At 41.8% G+C, this 20064-nt stretch overlaps 1 protein-coding gene across 2 annotated transcripts in view; it reads left to right on the forward strand.

Annotated features, from left to right (window-relative positions):
• slc4a1b (solute carrier family 4 member 1b (Diego blood group)) overlaps window positions 1-15198 on the forward strand; it is a 36985-nt gene extending 21787 nt beyond the window's left edge. For both annotated transcript variants that reach the window (XM_047031934.1, XM_047031936.1), the window contains 11 exons: window positions 5276-5486; window positions 7364-7567; window positions 8033-8181; window positions 8382-8576; window positions 9008-9256; window positions 9361-9450; window positions 12237-12403; window positions 12581-12822; window positions 12957-13126; window positions 13443-13616; window positions 14145-15198. In XM_047031934.1, the coding sequence (XP_046887890.1) occupies window positions 5276-5486; window positions 7364-7567; window positions 8033-8181; window positions 8382-8576; window positions 9008-9256; window positions 9361-9450; window positions 12237-12403; window positions 12581-12822; window positions 12957-13126; window positions 13443-13616; window positions 14145-14225 (1932 nt within the window). In that variant the 3' untranslated portion in view covers window positions 14226-15198. The remainder of the gene's footprint in view (window positions 1-5275; window positions 5487-7363; window positions 7568-8032; window positions 8182-8381; window positions 8577-9007; window positions 9257-9360; window positions 9451-12236; window positions 12404-12580; window positions 12823-12956; window positions 13127-13442; window positions 13617-14144) is intronic.
• Window positions 15199-20064: the final 4866 nt, after the last annotated feature.

Here is a 20064-nt window from a genome sequence, read left to right on the forward strand (position 1 = left end):
TTGGCCGTACGCCATCTTCTGGTATGAAAGCCGCGCAATCCTTTATACATGAGACCTCAGGGGCACATGACATGTAAGGGGCCCTGGAAAATGTCAACAAAAAATGTATATCACGTTAAGAACGCAGTCCTAACTTTCCTTAATGTGAGTACTTTATTGCATCTCGTTCGATCAAAATATTATGTTAAATCACGTCAAAAACAGTGAATGTGTAGTCTAGTAGCCAGTGCCGCCGATCCCATAACGCACCTTGCCGGGTACTAGGCTTTGGATCGTTTTTCACGTGACCTGCATAGGTTCAGTACTGGTAGCTAGCAAAAACAGAAACGATTAGTTAATTTTGACTGGGTCTTCGGATATAGATCTTTGGACCGTTTTTCACGTGACCTGCATAAGCTTAGTACTGGTAGCTAGCAAAAAAAGAAATGATTCGTTCATTTTGACTGGGTCTCCGGATACGGATCTTTGGATCATTTTTCACGTGACCTGCAGAGGCTCAGAAGAGGAAACAGAAAGGATTAGTTTAGTTCACTTTCGCGTGACTAGGTTTAGTATGATGTGAATGATATTCGTTCACAAGTAATAATTACAGGTTTCGTTTTTTTCCCTTTTTTTGTACTTTACTTTACAGTGCAGTGTTACAGTGCTAGTACAGACCAGACAGGAGAAGAGCTTGGGTTGGGAGCATACCTGTCAACACTCCCGTTTTCCCCGAGAGTCTCCCGTATTTCACACCCATCTCCCGCCCCCTCCTGTTTTGTCATTGCTCCCGTGAAACTCCCGTAATTTGTATGGCCAAACCTTATTATATAAATATTCACATCAATATATTATTTCAATGTTGTCCAGTTGCCAGATCTTGTATGAAACGCATCCTACTCACATAATACATAGGCTATCATACATTTGTCAACCCATTTGTGACCGCAACCAGAGCCCGTCTATATTCTCTGCCGCAACCTACAACCCAGTTGCGCTGTTGATCTCCGCAGGTAGGCGGGAGAATTTGAAAAATACATGGTTGATTTTTGATACAAAATCACTTGTAGAAATGGCAAAAGTCTCAGGTGGTGCTACGGCAAAAAAAAAATATATAGCTGCAAATTAACAGTAGGCTACACAGTAGTGGACTGGCCATTGGGAGCACCTGGAGAATTCCCGATGGGCCGAAGCACTTCTGGTTGCCTTATAATTCGCTAGCCTTATATCTTTTTAATACTAATTCAAATTTCAGCAGAAGATCGAGCGACACGGTTGGCCAGCAACACGGTTGGCCGGCCCCCCTTTCCCCTAGGACGGTTGGTCTATTCCAAATGAACGTCTATGCACACAACAGTGACACTGACATATAGAAAGCTAGCTAGTAGAGACAATATAAAGATGGAAAACCAGGCCAATAAACGTAAACGTCATTACCTTCACTGGATAATGTTTTACCAATTGAAAAGGCGGCTATGTTTGTTTGTTTTACATAAAGCCTCAAAAACGTTTTTGCTCAAATCAGCCACAGAAAATTCGCTCACGCGCTATGCGCGCTCGCATTTTGCGTTGAAGTCCCTAGCATCACATCAGGCACATAAGTTGCATATGTTAGCAGGGCGCTCGCTGTGGTGGCGTATAGGGGACCGGTTCTGGTGGGCCAGTCTGGATCAAAGTCCAGGGCCTATTTTTACTCCCAGTCCCAGGAATTTAATGTCTAATCAGCAAGCCGCATCGACAACGCCTTCTGCAAAGTGTGTCATGCCGATATCGCAGCGGTGGGAAAAATGATGTTCTGCAGTACATGAAATCACAAGGCACCAGTGTTGCCAACTATTCTGTAAGGAAAGTAGCTGTTAGCCCTCCCAAAAGTCGCTAGAAGTCGCTAGATGACGCCATCGCTATTTTGCATAATATTTCTAATATTTTGCCCGTGAATACAAAGTTCTAGCGGGAAAGTAATGAAATAATGTGGCGAGTCATTGCCTGTGCGGCATCACCTCCAGGCTCCAGGAAAGGAGCTCAGACAAAGGCATTTGTCGATCAAAAATATGTTTTTTCCGTCCTTCTTACGGGACCCGATAAAAGTTGAATGTATCAGCTGGTCCCGATGGTCTACGTTATGGTCATACTACAGTGCTCTGATTAGTTCTAGCTATATCCAATTGATCGAAGAGGCATTTTTTTCCTGGTTCGGTTGAAACACACCCCATAATCACAGCCCAATAGAGCAGTATCAGACTCATATTCTGACTAGAATTATGAGTATGACATCGTAAGGCTAGTATATAACTATAACAGTGGGTTGACACTGCAGCGACGCGAATCGCTTGCCATCGCTCGCCTTCCCACAGTTCACCTCGCTCGGGGGCGTTTCAAACAGATTAATGTAGAATGTAGTTTTCTAAAGTCACTGTTGTAGTTGTAATGGCCAAGTGTGCAGACTTGGGTTTACGTACTCGTAACATCGATCAAAATACAACTTGTATACAAAATACAAAACTGTTTAAAGACATACACGTTGACGTGTAAAAAACGTTTTCTTATATTACTCAGTCTCTGCTAATCTGTCGATACGATAGGGAGTTCCAGCCGGGCTAGCAAGTTTAGCTACAGTAGTTACTACAGAACGAAGATACGTAATGTCACTAGATTGAATTATAAAGTACAAGCACCAACAACTTCGGCAACCTTGCGCCATGCATTGTTTTTTTTATATGAACATCTCTGTACAAATACAGCTATGTATCGTACAGGACTGGGTAAGCAGCCCCACAAACTATTGGTTTCTCCTCCACCTTGAAACCTAGAAAGCTAGAAATGTTTGCCATGGTTGCTACGTTAGGAGAAACAAGAAAACACTCCGATTGGCCATCTCTAGCAAAAATCGCTCCTCATTTGCATAAAGTTGAGAAAATCTCACCTCTGTCGCGTCGCTACCCACAATGCACCACGCAAGCGATTCGCCTGGCTTCATAGATTCATAAATGAATGGAAAACATGTTGTCGCTCGCATCGCGTCGCTGCAGTGTGAACGCACTGTTAGGTTAGCCTTTTTTTTCTTTTCTTTTTTATGCAGTTGACAAATGAATGTAGACCTACACACAATTTACATATTTACAAACATATTTGTATTATTCAGCAAGCCGCATCGACAATCCCCCCCCCCCCCAAAAAAAAATCTCCCGGATTTTGGTATTCCAATGTTGACAGGTATGGTTGGGAGTGGGCGCTCTTGATAGGTGGGACCACCAGATGGTTGTCAGAAGAAGAGCGAAGGTGGCGGGTGGGGGTGTAAGGCTGGAGCATAGACTGGATGTAGGCAGGTGCATTTATTTATTTCATGGAATTATTTCCTAATGCCACATTTATTTCTGTGCTGTATTTATTTCCAATCCTACATGCTAATGAGAGGGGCGTGGTTATCCTCAGACCAAAGCAACTGCACTAGATCATAGGCAAACCTTGTGGTGTACCTGGAGAAAAACAAGCTGTAGTGCAGATGATGGTATGAGTGGTGACAGAGATAGCATGCCAGCCTTATAGCTGTAGCCTGGTCCTAACCAGACCCTCGTACATTTCATTTGTACAGAGGGTCTGGGATCTTTCGATTGACAAACGTTAACTTCCTTGAAGGCGGGTCCTTTGTTGAAGTTTAAAACTATTGGATTCGCCAAGAGCCACTCTGATTTGCCATAACCAATCGCAAGCGTTCTCTGAAAACCGACATCCCAGACCTAGTACAGAAGCAAAATCCAAATGAGCGGAAGTACGTAGGAGGGCAGAGCCAGGCTATTATAGCTGTTCTAATTGGTAGTAATTGTAGTGGACACACAGCGTTAGAAATGATTAGCACTGAACAGTACAGACCACATATTTCTCACCTTTATCCACTGTCATTATAAACAGTATATTACAAATCCTAATCTTTAACGAAAGGTTTTTGAAATGCCATGCTTTGGAGATTTGATGTAGGATTTATGATGACAAGTTTTAGGTCTAGGATGAATGTTTTGAGTTTGTACACCATTATACACAGGTTGAAAAAATAATGACCTTAAAACCACACAAGGGCTAATTATGTCTATTGGTATTAGTTATATTTTAACATATATATTAATTAAACAATAATGTGGTTTTTAAAACACTTAAGAGAGCTTATAAATATATAGCCTCTACCCTTGCTTGAACAATTCTGCTTATTGACAGCAAAGCGTTAAACATCCACAAGAATAGTGTTTGCTTCCCATTCACACCGCCCGATATTACTGTCACTCATAAACTGTGACAAATAACAAACAAACCCCAATGCCTATAGCATCTTGATAACCTATCATGGATCTAACACACAGAACTAAGGAGTGGATGCAGACATGAATAGAACACAAATATATAGATACATAAATACATTACAAAATAAATGACCATGACCGGTGTTGGCACTGAATTCAGTTAACTAACACCCCCCAAACACCAAATTTCAGGGTAAAACCCTTTTGAATTCTGGGCTGTATGTATATAGGAAAGTAGACACAAAGGAGTCTTGTCTGGCCTAAGATGCACAACATGTAGGCTGAGGCCTCACCATGGTGGCCTGGGCTTGAATCTGGCCTAGGACCTTTACTGCATGTCATCCCCCTTCTCTCTCTCCCCACTTCTCCTGTCCTCTTGAAACATACTATCCCTGTCACAAATCCTATAAACAAACAACCCTGCATGTGTTTTCCAAAGTGTAATGAATATTTGTCAGCCCACAACATGAAAAGCAAATTCTTGTTTCCCCGGACATACCAAGGTCCCAGTTATCTAAGTTATTTGTCCTCCACTAAAACAGCTTCATATTTTATGAATATACAACTTCAAAATCTGCTCCTTGTTGCTGCACATGTCACTGCCTATGCACATTCCATTTCCTAAATTTAATTTGATTTATAGGGTTAATCAGATCTGATAATCTGAGGCAATGCTAACACAAATATTTTACACATTCGCAGGTAAGATAAATACCTATCACAGGATATATTCTATAGTTTCTCCTACTCCGAACTTTGCAGAACTTTTGCAAAACACACCTGAGGTGGCATAAAAAATATAAAAGGACAGTAGCAATTTGCTTTTTGATAGGCATATGGTAGTGTTCTAAGGGTAAACCAATGTACACTGAAAGACCCATGTTCTAAAATTTACCCTGTCCCAATTTATAACCGTAACGGGCTACAGTTATTGATAACACGTGTAGATCTCTAATATCTGAAATTATGTAGAAAAATACCTTCCTTTCTTCACTTCACCCAAGGTGTTCAACCAAAGGGCGTTCCAGGCACAGAGTAACCATGAGTTGACTGAGGCTGTAGCTGACTTCATGGACTGCAGCATCGTGATTCCACCTACAGAAATCCGAGACGAAGCAATGCTCTCCTCGATCATCAGCTTTCAGAAGAAGCTGCTGCAGGACAGACTCCGTCCCTCGGAGCCAACCCTTCGTCTGGACATCCAGCCTCGCAGACGTTAGATGTTTATCAACCCTTTTCCACCAATATAACCTATTGCATTTGGTTTGGACATTCACATTCTAAGCCATATTAGTCAACAAGCCACAAGCTACTGTAGATGCACATGCACTGAAATACAGTGACCGAAAAACAAATCTGCTCCCCTGCTGATTTTGTAGGTTTGCCCACTGACAAAGAAATAATCAGCCTATAATTTTAATGGTAGGTTTATTTGAACAGTGAGAGACAGAATAACAAAAATAAATCCAGAAAAACGCATGTCAAAATTGTTATAAATTGATTTTCATTTTAATGAGTGGAATTTTCTATACTCTCCACCATAGCCAAGACCAAAGAGCTGTCCAAGAATGTCAGGGACAATATTGTAGACCTACACAAGGCTGGAATGAGCTACAAGACCATCGCCAAGCAGCTTGGTGAGAAGGTGCAAACAATTGGTGTGATTATTCGCAAATGGAAGAAATACTGAAGAACGGTCAATCTCCCTCGATCTGGGGCTCCATGCAAGATCTCACCTTGTGGAGTTGCAAAGATCATGAGAACGGTGAGGAATCAGCCCAGAACTACACGGGAGGATCTTGTCAATGATCAAGACAGTTGGGACCATGGTCACCAAGAAAACAATTGGTAACACACTACGCTGTGAAGGACTGAAATACCGCAGCGCCCGCAAGGTCCCCCTGCTCAAGAAAGGACATGTACAGGCCCGTCTGACTTTTGCCAATGAACATCTGAATGATTCAGAGGAGAACTGGGTGAAAGTGTTGTGGTCAGATGAGACCAAAATTGAGCTCTTTGGTATCAACTCAAACTTGCCATTTTTGGAGGAGATAGAATGCTGCCTTTGACCCCAAGAACACCATCCCCACCATCAAACACAGAGGTGGAAACATTATGCTTTGGGGTGTTTTTCTGCTAAGGGGACAGGACAACTTCACTGCATCAAAGGGATGATGGACGGTGCCATATACCGTCAGATCTTGGGTGAGAACCTCCTTCCCTCAGCCAGGGTATTGAAAATGGGACGTGGATGGGTATTCCAGCATGACAATGACCCAAAACACACGGCCAAGGCAATAAAGGAGTTGCCCAAGAAGTAGCACATTATGGCCTTGGAGTGGCTTAGCAGGGAGCTGAAGGTTTGAGTTGTCAAACGTCAGTCTCAAAACCTTAATGACTTGGAGAAGATCTGCAAAGAGGAGTGGGACAAAATCCCTCCTGAGATGTGTGCAAACCTGGTGACCAACTACAAGAAACATCTGACCTCTGTGATTGGCAACAAAGGTTTTGCCACCAAGTACTAAGTCATGTTTTGCAGAGGTACTTATTTCACTCATTAAAATGCAAATCAATTTATAAAAATGTTGACAATAGTTTTTCTGAATTGGTCTTGTAGCCCATTCCAGCCTTGTGTATGTCTACAATATTGTTCCTGACATTCTTGGACAGCTCTTTGGTATTGGCCATGGTGGAGAGTTTAAAATCTAATTGATTTATCGCTTCTGTGGACAAGTGTCTTTCATACAGATAACAAATTGAGATTAGCAGCACACTCTTGAGAGGGGGTCCAATACATATTCCACTCATTCAAATGGAAATCTATTATTAACAATTTAGAAATTTCTGATTTTTTTTTTGACAGTTTTTCTGGATTCATTTTTGTTATTCTGTCTCTGTTCTCCCACTGTTCAAATAAACCTTTCATTAAAATTATAGACTATTACTTTATTTGTCATTGGGCAAATGTACAAAATCAGCAGGGGATTAAAAACATGAGCAATTCTCAATGTAATCCATTAGAACTATTTGTTAAAAAAGAAATCTGATATACAATGCTAATGTGTAAATATTTGTGAAATTTGTCTTCCCAGTATCTAAACGATTTGTGACGCCGTCTGAGGATCCTCTTGCTCGTACTGGTCAGCCTTTTGGTGGAATGATACGAGATGTGAAACGACGCTACCAGTATTACATGAGTGACATAACAGATGCACTCAATGCCCAAGTCCTTGCTGCTGTCATTTTCATCTACTTTGCTGCCCTGTCCCCTGCCATCACCTTTGGGGGACTGCTTGGTACTGTTGCAATCTTTTTCTTGTGTTTGCTTGTGTGGGTTATGTGTTTACCATGAACATGTAGAGAATACAATTGTATGTGATGCATATACCAGTACATTATGTAAATATTCACATTGTTTGATTCTGTAAGCATTGCCACATTCTCACAATTTTTTACAGACTCGCAGGTGGTATATTTCAATGCAATCTCAATGTATAAGTGCATTTGTCTTTTTTGGGGGGGCTGTGTCAGTATTTTACTGTCAGTAAAACAGACTCAAACGTTGACAATATCTCAAGTTTTGGGGACTGTATAAGTATGTTAGACCAATTAGACATGGATATTTCAAAGCTCCTGCACAGTAGGCTGTCCGCATGTGGCACATAAGCAGTGAGCATGTTATTCCATACCCGCCATGTACGTATAGGTCTGTAAACACACCCCTTACCCCCTCCCTCCACCCTTTTCCACCCCTCCTACAGCTGATAAGGTGGACAACATGATGGGGGTCTCAGAGCTCCTAATTTCTACCAGCATCCAGGGAATCATCTTCTGCTTTGTAGCTGCCCAGCCTGTCTTGGTCATTGGCTTCTCTGGTCCACTGCTTGTTTTTGAGGAAGCATTCTTTGCTGTGAGTGATGCCAAAAAAACTACATTTTGACTTTTTAACTGACAATCCATGTGCTGCATTAAATTAGTTAAATGTAAGTCTCAGAAGATTTGCTCCATCCATGTCCTATATGTTAATAATAACTCTATATTGTAATGTTCATGGTTTCAATTGAGAAGTAATTCAGCCACAGACTAACATAAACTTCATTCCCCATCCAGTTTTGTAAATCACAGGAAATAGAGTACATTGTGGGGCGCGTTTGGGTAGGTGTGTGGCTGGTGATCATTGTGACAATAATCGTAGCCTTTGAAGGCAGCTTTCTGGTCCGCTTTATCTCACGCTTCACCCAAGAGATCTTCTCCATCCTCATCTCCCTCATCTTTATCTATGAGACCTTCGCCAAGCTGGGCAGGGTATGTTTTTATTGTACCTTAATTTCCGATCATTCATAGTTCATAATTATCATTACAAAATTCATATGAAAAAAGTATTGGATCAATCTGTCGCTGGCTTAAGGCTGATTTCAACTGACCTCAAGTGTTCAATAACACGTAAATTGACATGACAAGTATGCAGGAACGTACAATGCCTTGTGGAACTATAGAGCATTGTAGTGGGGGTCCCAAGTTAACTGCATACTAGGAGTTCACCTCACTGTTGATGCTGATATTTGTGGTGATATTTATGTGGAGGACTGTTGATATTCAAAGGAATGTGAGTTCTGTAATCACGATGGTCTTTCCAGTACATGTAACTTGGCCTTCAGCCATCAGTTAAAACCACATGATGCATATCTAAATATATGTTATATATCTAAAACTACAATATTTGTATTATTTTTTAGACATTCAATACCCACCCACTGATCCTGAACTATGATCATCTAAATAAAACAATTGAAAACCCCTGGCACCCTGTGGTCATCCATGACCACATCTTTGACAACAGTACAGGGAACACTACGACTATTACCAACATCATCAACCGAGCCTACCCCAACACCGCTCTCCTCTCCATGTGCCTCATGTTAGGTTGCTTCTTCATTGCCTTTTTTCTGAGACAGTTCAAGAATGGAACCTTCTTGCCTGGAAAGGTCAGCAAACATAATCCTTGCACTTGTATTTTATAGTGAAGCTAAACACTTTACATGGAGTTTGTGTTGAAAGATTGCAAACCATGCTCTACTTTCTATTTCAGGTCCGTCGCTTGATTGGTGACTTTGGTGTCCCCATTGCCATTTTCCTCATGATCGTTGTGGATATAAATATAGAGGACACCTACACTCAGGTTAGTTCAGACATATCGCTTTTTTAACAATGCTCTATTGCAAAGGTGTTCCAGCAGTCATTGGCTGGCAGACAGTTTCAAGACAATTTGGGTCTAGAACATTTGGGTGCATGAAAATGGATAGATCGGGAAGGGAGGCACTACAATACAGTCCTTAAAACTTAAGTTTTCTTAGAGGAATATTGAGATATTGGATTTTACAAGACACTGCAGGGCTGTATATTTAACAGACGTGGTTGCGCCACTGTCAGAGCTACACATGGCTGATGACCGCCCGCACCTGGGCTTTAAACCCACCACCTCCAAGTCCTCAAGGTGGCTTATTGTAGTTCTAGCTAAGCAACCAAGGTAACTTATACTTCTGAACTAGCCTGGTCCGTGTCAGGCTAAAAGTCGAGCTAAATTAAGATGTGTTGCAAATCATTTCAAACAGGCGGAAACAGAATGTCAAAAGACAGTTCAGTCGAGTGAATTCCAGCCCGCAAAGCATTTTTGTTCTGTCCGTGTTCGGAAACATCAGTGCAGACTTTTTTTCTCAATATGACCCAGCATTAATTAATTTACGTTTTTTACTTTATCTCCAAAGAATGTATTAATTTAAACAAACAAGCTAATAAAAATGTCAATTTCCCTGTTTTCAAAAGCCATTGGTTAATTGACATAAATCAAGGCCTAAACTAAGCACTGTCTTGACAAGTTTTGTCAATTATGGCGTATCCGTTCTTCAACCCTGTGAAGGACGGTGCTCAGATTATACAAAGAGCGTTCATCCCACCAGCCCTAAGGGTCTTCAGAGACAGAAGTATTGCTTCCCTGACCAGTATCTGTGGAAGAGATATAGGTTCAGCAGGCCTAGAATAGTTAATCTAGATAGATTTTATTGTCATTTTTAAAAATATATATATAGAAAAACACTTAAGCAACTCTTAGGGTGCCAATGAACACACATAAGAGCAGCCTACCTTCCTTAGTAGAAAGGAGAGTTGTAGACTATAATAGGAGAAAGGAGAGTGGTAGACTGTAATAGTAGAAAGGAGGGTAGTAGACTGCAGTCTATGTAGGTAGGCCTAGACTATGTAGTCTGCTGGAATCACACACCAAAAAGGCTAAACCTTTATTTGCCTTTAGTAAAAAGGTTTAGCAAAGGCAACCATGGCAGCAAACCATCTTCAAGGACACCGTACAGAGGTACATAAGACGTTAAAAGCAGCAAAATTAAGAATACAACAACATAAAAAACAACAGAAGAAGGCAGAGTAATTGACATTAAAGAGAATAAGCTGTTTTAAACAGTGTTTTGAGTTGCAATTTGAAATGGGGGAATTAATCTATATTTCTAAGTTGGGATGGTAATGAATTTCAGAGACGGGGAGCAGAGCCCCTGAATGCTCTACTCCCCATGGTGGTGAGGCGGGCAGAGCCCTATTGTTACGCTGGTTAGGCCCCATGTTGTGCAGTAGCAGCCCTTTTAATTGTTCTGCCCCTGCCCTTCAAACAACCAGTCTGCCACTGTCCATGCCCCATCTGGACCTATGGAGGCAGACTATGTTAATTGGAAATATTTCCATAGCCTACATGTACAGGTGTACATTCAGGTTATGGGGCAGCTGTCCATACACTACGACAGAATGGTAATAATTGTATTTGGATTGTATTTCTAACCCTAACCCATGTGCATGTGTAATAGGCTTTTAGTTAGTTGAGGGGTTTTTATGGTTGTTTGTCATGTTTCTATTTAAATGTTCTGTATTTATTTGTAGTGTTATATTGTATTTTGGTGTGAAGCACTGTGATTTTATCTGCGAGAAGTGCTATACAAATAAACTTTGCTTACTTACTTACTAATTGAATAATTAAATATTCTTAGCCATGCTAAGCAATTTTAAATGCTAAAAGCTACAGTTTGGGTCACCTTCTGATCTAAGGTTCAGTCCAATAATACTTATTTCAGTAAATCCCCATTTTAGTCATGGTCATCTTTCACTTTTATTTTAAAGCTCAGCATTTAGCTGATCAGTTAATAAATGTGTGTGTCAGAGTTGTATGTAAAATTTTTAAAATGTATTTAAAAAAATCAAGATGTGAAGACGAAAACATTGTTAGCCCACATAAAGTCCAAACGATGGCCTTCTGCAGTGTCTTGAATTTATACATAACCGACAGCCAAATATAATTTTCAATTGCTGCCACCTTCTTTTTTTGTCTATTATTCTGAACTTCCTGTTGACAATATAGGCCAGTGATTACTGTCAGAACAGTTTCAGACAACTCATCAAATTACGCTATAATTATCAGTAGGCAACAGGAATGAACTTTGCTTACTTTCCTTTTCTTTTATAAGTGACAAGCAGTTGACATTGAAAACATGTTAGAATCATCAGCATCAAAATAATATATATAAACTTTGAATAGAATAATTATCTGATCACATCATATTATTGATGTTCTTCCGAATAAAGGATTGGAATACATCCCTTAGAACAGGGATTGTTGAAGGCATTTTATGCTAGAGTACGTACACACAGGAACACAAATCAACACTAGCAAAGCACAAGTTAAATAAAATTACGATCCATTTTCGTGCTTAGATGTATACATACACACCTAAACTGTTTGCATTCCAGGGTCAAACGCAATTTCTTCATTCCAATACAATACTGTCCTACAAAAAAACATAATTTAGTATAAATGTAGTGAATTCACATTTGCTGTTCTTTACTTTATGCCAGAAACAGATCGTATTACATTTTATTAATGTTGGCCAACTCCTGTGTTTTCTTGGGCAGAAACTAGTGGTGCCCAAAGGCCTGATGGTGTCTAATCCACAAATGAGAGGATGGCTTATCAATCCTTTTGGGGAGCACAAGCCTTTCCCTGTGTGGGTTATGTTTGCTTGTGTTGTCCCTGCCTTGCTAGTCTTCATCCTCATTTTCCTTGAATCACAGATCACCACGTGAGTGAAATCAACATTAACACATGGTAGTGATTCATTCAAAAATACCTAAAGAAATAAATAATTCAAAACAATTGTAGATGGCACACTTTACACTGAACACTTTTTTGTCCATGAAGTTGAGGATTGATGTACTGATAATCTGAACCTTTTTGTAATGATCCATCCATTCTTCAGGCTGATTGTGAGTAAACCAGAGAGGAAGATGGTTAAGGGGTCTGGCTTTCACTTCGACCTGCTCCTCCTGGTGGGCATGGGAGGGTGCAGCGCAATACTTGGAGTGCCATGGCTGAGTGCAGCCACAGTACGTTCTGTCACCCATGCCAACGCCCTAACCATCATGAGCAAAGGGCCAAAGCCTGAGATCGAGAAGGTGTTGGAGCAAAGAATCAGTGGGATTTTGGTGGCCCTGCTTGTTGGTACGTATTTGGATGTTAATCTCTACTCATTTGTCTGTTTGGGTCAATAACAAACTTGTGCCATATAGCACATTCATAAAAGTACATGCCATTTTGAAGACAATACTGCACATTGATCACCCCTCTTTTCTCAGGGCTTTCAATCCTCATGGAGCCTATTCTCAAGATGATACCCATGGCAGCTCTTTTTGGGATCTTCCTTTACATGGGAATCACTTCTCTCAACGGCATCCAGCTGTGGGATCGCATTCTACTTCTGTTTGTTCCCAAGAAGTATCATCCCAACGAGCCCTATGCCACAAGGGTAAACCTGACCGCTTGGATCACACTATCCAGGGCCATCATGCCAAAACTCTGTATTATCCTGGACCATTAGGATAGTGGCAGAATATTTCAATAAAGTAACAGGAACATTCCTAACATTTGAATTATATTTAGTAATAGACACAAGTTTAGAAGTATTTAAAGTGGTCTACAGTAGTATATAGTATGTATGCGAATTCCATGTCAGCTTTCAAATAAAGCCTTTCAGATATCGTTTAAAAGTCTGACGCTAGTTTTTTCTCAGATGTACACTACTACATTCTAATTATGAAATAACCTCCACATTTCTGTTGCAGGTTAGCACTAGCAGGATGAACTTGTTCACCATAATCCAGATGGTGTGTTTGGCGGCCCTCTGGATCATTAAATCCAGCCCAGCCTCCCTTGGCCTGCCATTTGTCCTTATACTCACCATCCCCCTACGCATGTTCATGACTGGACGCCTATTCACTGAATTGGAGATGAAATGTGTAAGTTGTCATATGTAAATACATTTTGTTTAGTAAGGTTCGTTTTGGAGGTGATTTACAGATTGTATTACATTGTATTACATTTACAATTAATGGCAACAAATACATATGGACTAGAATGCCATAGTTTATAACAGTATTATAGCCACAACAATATCATATAATAAGGAGCTCATTTCCTGTGATGATCTCATTTCCTGCTCAACCGCCTCCTTTTGCTGCGTGAAGGTTGTCTCAGGAATGGGTAGTTTTATATAACATGTTCAGTTTTTGTCTTACGTTTATGAAAATAACCTATTGGTAGTGCAGCTCATATTGCCGGTTATTTGGTATTGCACTATGTTGACTAGCTATACTGTGCTGTCTGTGGTATACTGTGCCCACGATAAAACCTTGAAGTGTACATTGCATTTCAAGTTCTGTCAACGTAAAAAGTATCTGCGTGTGAATTGTGAGGTATATGTATGTTGTCCTTGACAGGGTCCTCATGATTTAGACTAATTGTGACTTCTTGTTTTTTTGTTTCAGCTGGACGCTGATGATGCCAAAGTTACTTTTGAAGAAGAACCAGGACAGGATGTATACAACGAATCACAGATGCCATTATAGAAATGTTCAACCGGTACAGGATATGTTGAACAAATCACAGTTGTCATTATAGAAATGTTAAACCTTCAACTTAACTAGAACACAAATGTGTGTTTTTGAACTGAACAATATATTTTTATTGGTTTTGAAAATGCTTTGCTCGAATGATGCATCTTTGACATCACCCCCCTGTTGATAAAACTGACAAAATATACATAATTTCCATTTTCATTGTTGAATTCATCTGCTATAAAAGTATTTTCTTTAGAACTCCAAAAAGTACATACAGGCAGCTAATAGTCAAGAAATATTTCTGTTTATATATTTGTTTGATTTACAGTGCATCATGCAAATGTTAATGCATCTCAAAAGAAACTGCCTTGTAAAAATATTCAGATTCAATTGAATGTGTAAGACTAACAATGTATAGATATACAGATGGGTGACAAATTAAAGGAAAAAACACAGAATGAAGTACCTTGAGCCAACAGAACAGGTTTAATACACAATGACACAGATTCTACAAGTGTATCTGGAACTACTGGAGGGTTGGGACCCATTCTTCCAGAGGACCTCATGTGATGGTGGAGACAGCTGTCCAACACGTTGGTCCCATTTAATTGGCTTAATATCTGGTGACACGTAATATGATTCACATCACTTTCATAAATATAACCATTTAGTGACCAGCTTTTGCTCTCAGGAGGGGGGCATTGTCATCCTGGAAGACACCACTCCCATCAGGATAGGCAGTGGCCCTTCTTAAGGAGACATTGTTGAGCAGTCGTTCTGAATCTTCTTACTGAATCCTCTCACCTACATCTTTTCCTGTTGCCATCACAAGTTAGGCATATCGATTTATATACTCAGCATTTTAAATCAGTCTATTATTTCCTTTTCCTTCTTTTTTCAATTGCTGGTAAATGTGTGAATAATCCATTAGGATTGCTACTCAATATTTGTTGTACTCTCAATAAAGGAATTTTAATTCTTATTCACTGTGGTTACATCGATTCGAATTACTGGTTTATTTGGACTGAAATAGAATAATCCCTTTCTTGTAAACCAATCGAATAATTGCGGTCCGACTACGATCCGATCGACACCCCGAGATAACTTGGTCTGAGTCTGTTGATAATTTGGACATCGCATGCTTGTAAACGGTGAATTGGGCTATGACCTGGACTCCGCGTCTTTGCGCATACTTGAGATCCCGCTGCCCTCCCCCCTCTCTCCCAGGTCTTGACCTGGAAGTCGAAAGAGACGTTAAATTGTCGCTGCCAGGAGCTGGCGCGGCAGAAACAAACAACGTGAGCCAATAGCGCCATTTGCATTCGCAGTACTCCTATTGTCATCATGCACTAAATGTAGAGGGACGTAGCTTTACCTTGCTCTCTGTTCACCGTCTTTCTCGAAATGTTGATGTTGTTGGTAGTGGTGAAGAGGTCAAGCGGAAAGGGCTGTATCACTACTAGTTGTAATGAAAACATATCGCCACATATCGTACTGGGATATGACATGCTTTTGGCCAATGATTCGGTTTATTCACTGCCATATATTTTAGGATAATAGCAGTTGCGCCCAAAAATAGCATTGTCCGAATAAAGCTAGATTCGAATTGATACCATCATGGAAACGGATTCAGTTGGTGATACAAGTCATGGTATTATTGTATAATGCAGAAGGCCTACACATCTGTATGGAATCATCTGTATACATCTACTTTCTCCACTTATACAGGTTTTTCCTTTATTCAGTCTTAAAATTTAACATAAATCGAAAATGAACTGATTCGGTTTATTCACTGCCATATATTTTAGGATAATAGCAGTTGCGCCCAAAAATAGCATTGTCCGAATAAAGCTAGATTCGAATTGATACCATCATGGAAACGGATTCAGTTGGTGATACAAGTCATGGTATTATTGTATAATGCAGAAGGCCTACACATCTGTATGGAATCATCTGTATACATCTACTTTCTCCACTTATACAGGTTTTTCCTTTATTCAGTCTTAAAATTTAACATAAATCGAAAATGAACTGGTATTTTCAAAGTAGACACTGATGAATGAGCATTAAATATATAATGTTTATCTTACAGTCGTCGTTATCTACCGCTTGTCCGGGGGTCAGGTCGCGGGGGCAGCAACCTAAGCAGGGAGGCCCAGACTTCCCTCTCCCCGGCCACTTCCACCAGCTCTTCCTGGGGGACCCCGAGGCGTTCCCAGGCCAGCCGAGAGACATAGTCCCTCCAGCGTGTCCTGGGTCTTCCCCGGGGCCTCTTCCCAGTGGGACGTGCCCGGAACACCTCACCAGGGAGGCGTCCAGGAGGCATCCTAATCAGATGCCCGAGCCACCTCAGCTGGCTCCTCTCGACGTGGAGGAGCAGCGGTTCTACTCTGAGCCCCTCCTGGATGACCGAGCTTCTCCCGGATGACCGAGCTTCTCACCCTATCTCTAAGGGAGAGCCCGGACACCCTGCGGAGAAAGCTCATTTCGGCCGCTTGTATTCGCGATCTCGTTCTTTCGGTCACTACCCATAGTTCGTGACCATATGTGAGGGTAGGAACGTAGATCGACTGGTAAATAGAGAGCTTCGCCTTTCGACTCAGCTCCTTCTTCACCACGACGGACCGATGCAGAGCCCGCATCACTGCGGACGCCGCACCGATCCGCCTGTCGACCTCGCGCTCCATTCTTCCCTCACTCGTGAACAAGACCCCGAGATACTTGAACTCCTCCGCTTGGTTCAGGATCTCCTCCCCGACCCGGAGATGGCACCCCACCCTTTTCCGGTCGATTACCATGGCCTCAGATTTGGAGGTGCTGATTCGCATCCCAGCCGCTTCACATTCGGTTGCGAACCGCTCCAGTTATTTAACTCCAGTTATTTAACTCCAGTTAGCAGTTTATTAAACATTTCCAAAGTTTGTAGTTCCGGAGCTGGTCTGATCTCAGTCACACAAGACCTAAAATTAAGAATCGGCCACGTATATTCTCGGTCCATGGCTTTTATACACAGTCAGACAGGCTTCAAGTTTCTTCATAAGACAATACAAGATGCCACCCATCACACCTCGCGCATCCGTTCATCAGATAACAGGATGCTGTTGTTAGTATAACTTTAGGCATGGGGGGTTGTAGACCCTGTTCTTAACTAAATCCAGAGAAGTGTCAAAAATCCAAATCTCGTGACAATATGCTCCCCCCTAAATAACCTAAACAGAGAAGCCCTACAACGTTTATGGCTTTACCCCTAGAATGACGTGTAGAAGCAAGTAATCTAAACTTTCTCATGAGGCTATCATCCTGTTAGTTTCTACTCTGTCAATCTTGTCTTTGACTTACAAAGTTTAATATAAAGTAACATGAATGGGTTCTTAATAGAATAAAATATTCTATTTAACAGAATTCAAAACAGTCCTCTTTTTTTAGTTTGTATAACAGACATATTACCAACTTTCCTTGAGTATTGCATGAGTATACATATAGTCTACTGACAAAGCTTCTGTGATTTTTTTTAAGCAGCAGCAAGTTTTTATAGCAAACCACCAGTAATTGTTAAATATATGTTTTGCTATGTACTGGTGGCAATATTTGCATGCCATACTGATACAATTACTCACTGCAAGACAGTCTAATGTAGTAAAAATATAAGAAAATGTTGACCTTACCTCTTGTCTGTTTTGCAGATGCTGTTCTTCTGGAGTTTCCTCAGACTAGTGCCTCTGATGTGCGGGCGGCCATCAGACGCAAGTGTAATAATGAGCAGTTCAGCCAAAAGAAAGAAAAGTAAAATGTAGTACCTGTTTCTTACGTTGCGTGTCTACTACAGTGGAGCGGGCGATGCGTTGGCTTCCAATTCATTTTCAATGAAATCGGGCGTTGACGCTTGCGTAGAGCAACGCCCGGTTTAATTGAAAAAGAATTAGAAGCCAACACATCGCCCACTCCGCTGTAGTGGACACACAGGGTGGTACAATGAACAGGAATGTTGTTATTTTATTGTGTTTCTCACTGTTATAAGGAATGAGAAATGTCAGTTTGTGTCAAATATGTTAAAAGCTGTATTTTGAAAATTGTTAAAAAGGAAAATGTTCAGGGGGATCACACTCCTCAGCCTCCCTAGGAAAGTCTATTCAGGGGTCCTGGAGAGGAGGGTCCGTCGGATTGTCGAACCTCGGATTCAGGAGGAACAATGTGGTTTTCGTCCTGGCCGTGGAACAGTGGACCAGCTTTATACCCTCCGCGGAGTCCTGGAGGGTACATGGGAGTTCGCCCAACCAGTCTACACATGTTTTGTGGATTTGGAAAAGACGTTCGACCGTGTCCCTCGGGGGCTCATGTGGGGGGTGCTCCGAGAGTACGGGGTACCGGATTTCCTGATCGGGGCTGTCCGGTCCCTGTACGACCGGTGCCAGAGTTTGGTCCGCATTGCCGGTAGTAAGTCAAACTTGTTTCCGGTGAGGGTTGGACTCCGCCAGGGCTGCCCTATGTCACCGATTCTGTTCATTACCTATATGGACAGAATTTCTAGGCGCAGCCGGGGTGTTGAGGGGGTCCGGTTTGGTGACCTCAGGATCGGGTCGCTGCTTTTTGCGGATGATGTGGTCCTGTTGGCTTCATCGGGCCGTGACCTTCAGCTCTCACTGGAGCGGTTCGCAACCGAATGTGAAGCGGCTGGGATGCGAATCAGCACCTCCAAATCTGAGGCCATGGTAATTGACCGGAAAAGGGTGGAGTGCCATCTCCGGGTCGGGGAGGAGATCCTGAACCAAGCGGAGGAGTTCAAGTATCTCGGGGTCTTGTTCACGAGTGAGGGAAGAATGGAGCGCGAGGTCGACAGGCGGATCGGTGCGGCGTCTGCAGTGATGCGGGCTCTGCATCGGTCCGTCGTGGTGAAGAAGGAGCTGAGTCGAAAGGCAAAGCTCTCTATTTACCAGTTGATCTACGTTCCTACCCTCACCTATGGTCACGAACTATGGGTAGTGACCGAAAGAACGAGATTGCGAATACAAGCGGCCGAAATGAGCTTTCTCCGCAGGGTGTCCGGGCTCTCCCTTAGAGATAGGGTGAGAAGCTCGGTCATCCGGGAGGGGCTCAGAGTAGAACCGCTGCTCCTCCGCGTCGAAAGGAGCCAGCTGAGGTGGCTCGGGCATCTGATTAGGATGCCTCCTGGACGCCTCCCTGGTGAGGTGTTCCGGGCACGTCCCACTGGGAAGAGGCCCCGGGGAAGACCCAGGACACGCTAGAGGGACTATGTCTCTCGGCTGGCCTGGGAACGCCTCGGGGTCCCCCAGGAAGAGCTGGCGGAAGTGGCCGGGGAGAGGGAAGTCTGGGCCTCCCTGCTTAGGTCGCTGCCCCCGCGACCCGATCCCCGGACAAGCGGCAGATGACGGACGGACGGACGGAGGAAAATGTTCATAAACCTTTCATATATTTAAGGATTTAGTACAATTCATTGTTAATGTATTTGCAATGTAGCCTACTATTGAAAATGTTAATACATTTGAAATAAAAACAGTTTTTTTCACCTGGAAAGTGCATTCAGCATAGGAAAGTCCCTTCATTTATTCACCCAGGAAAGAAAAGAAAATGCATCGTATACTAAATTTTAGCATACTTGAGTATACTTTAAGATTTAGTAATCATCAGTATACTTCAAGTTATTGCATGATTAGTTAATTTGAAGTGTTCTATTTTGGAACAACTAAATTTGTATTTAATATATTTTAGTTGAAATGAAATTGTACTTAAGCTCAATTTAGAGTGTATTACGTGTACTTTTATATACTAAAGTGGAACAACTTAATACACTCTAAATTGTGCTTAAGTACAATTTAATTACAGCTTCAAG

This window comes from Hypomesus transpacificus, chromosome 13 (genome assembly GCF_021917145.1).
Source record: "Hypomesus transpacificus isolate Combined female chromosome 13, fHypTra1, whole genome shotgun sequence".
In the NCBI taxonomy this organism is placed as follows: Eukaryota; Metazoa; Chordata; class Actinopteri; order Osmeriformes; family Osmeridae; genus Hypomesus; species Hypomesus transpacificus.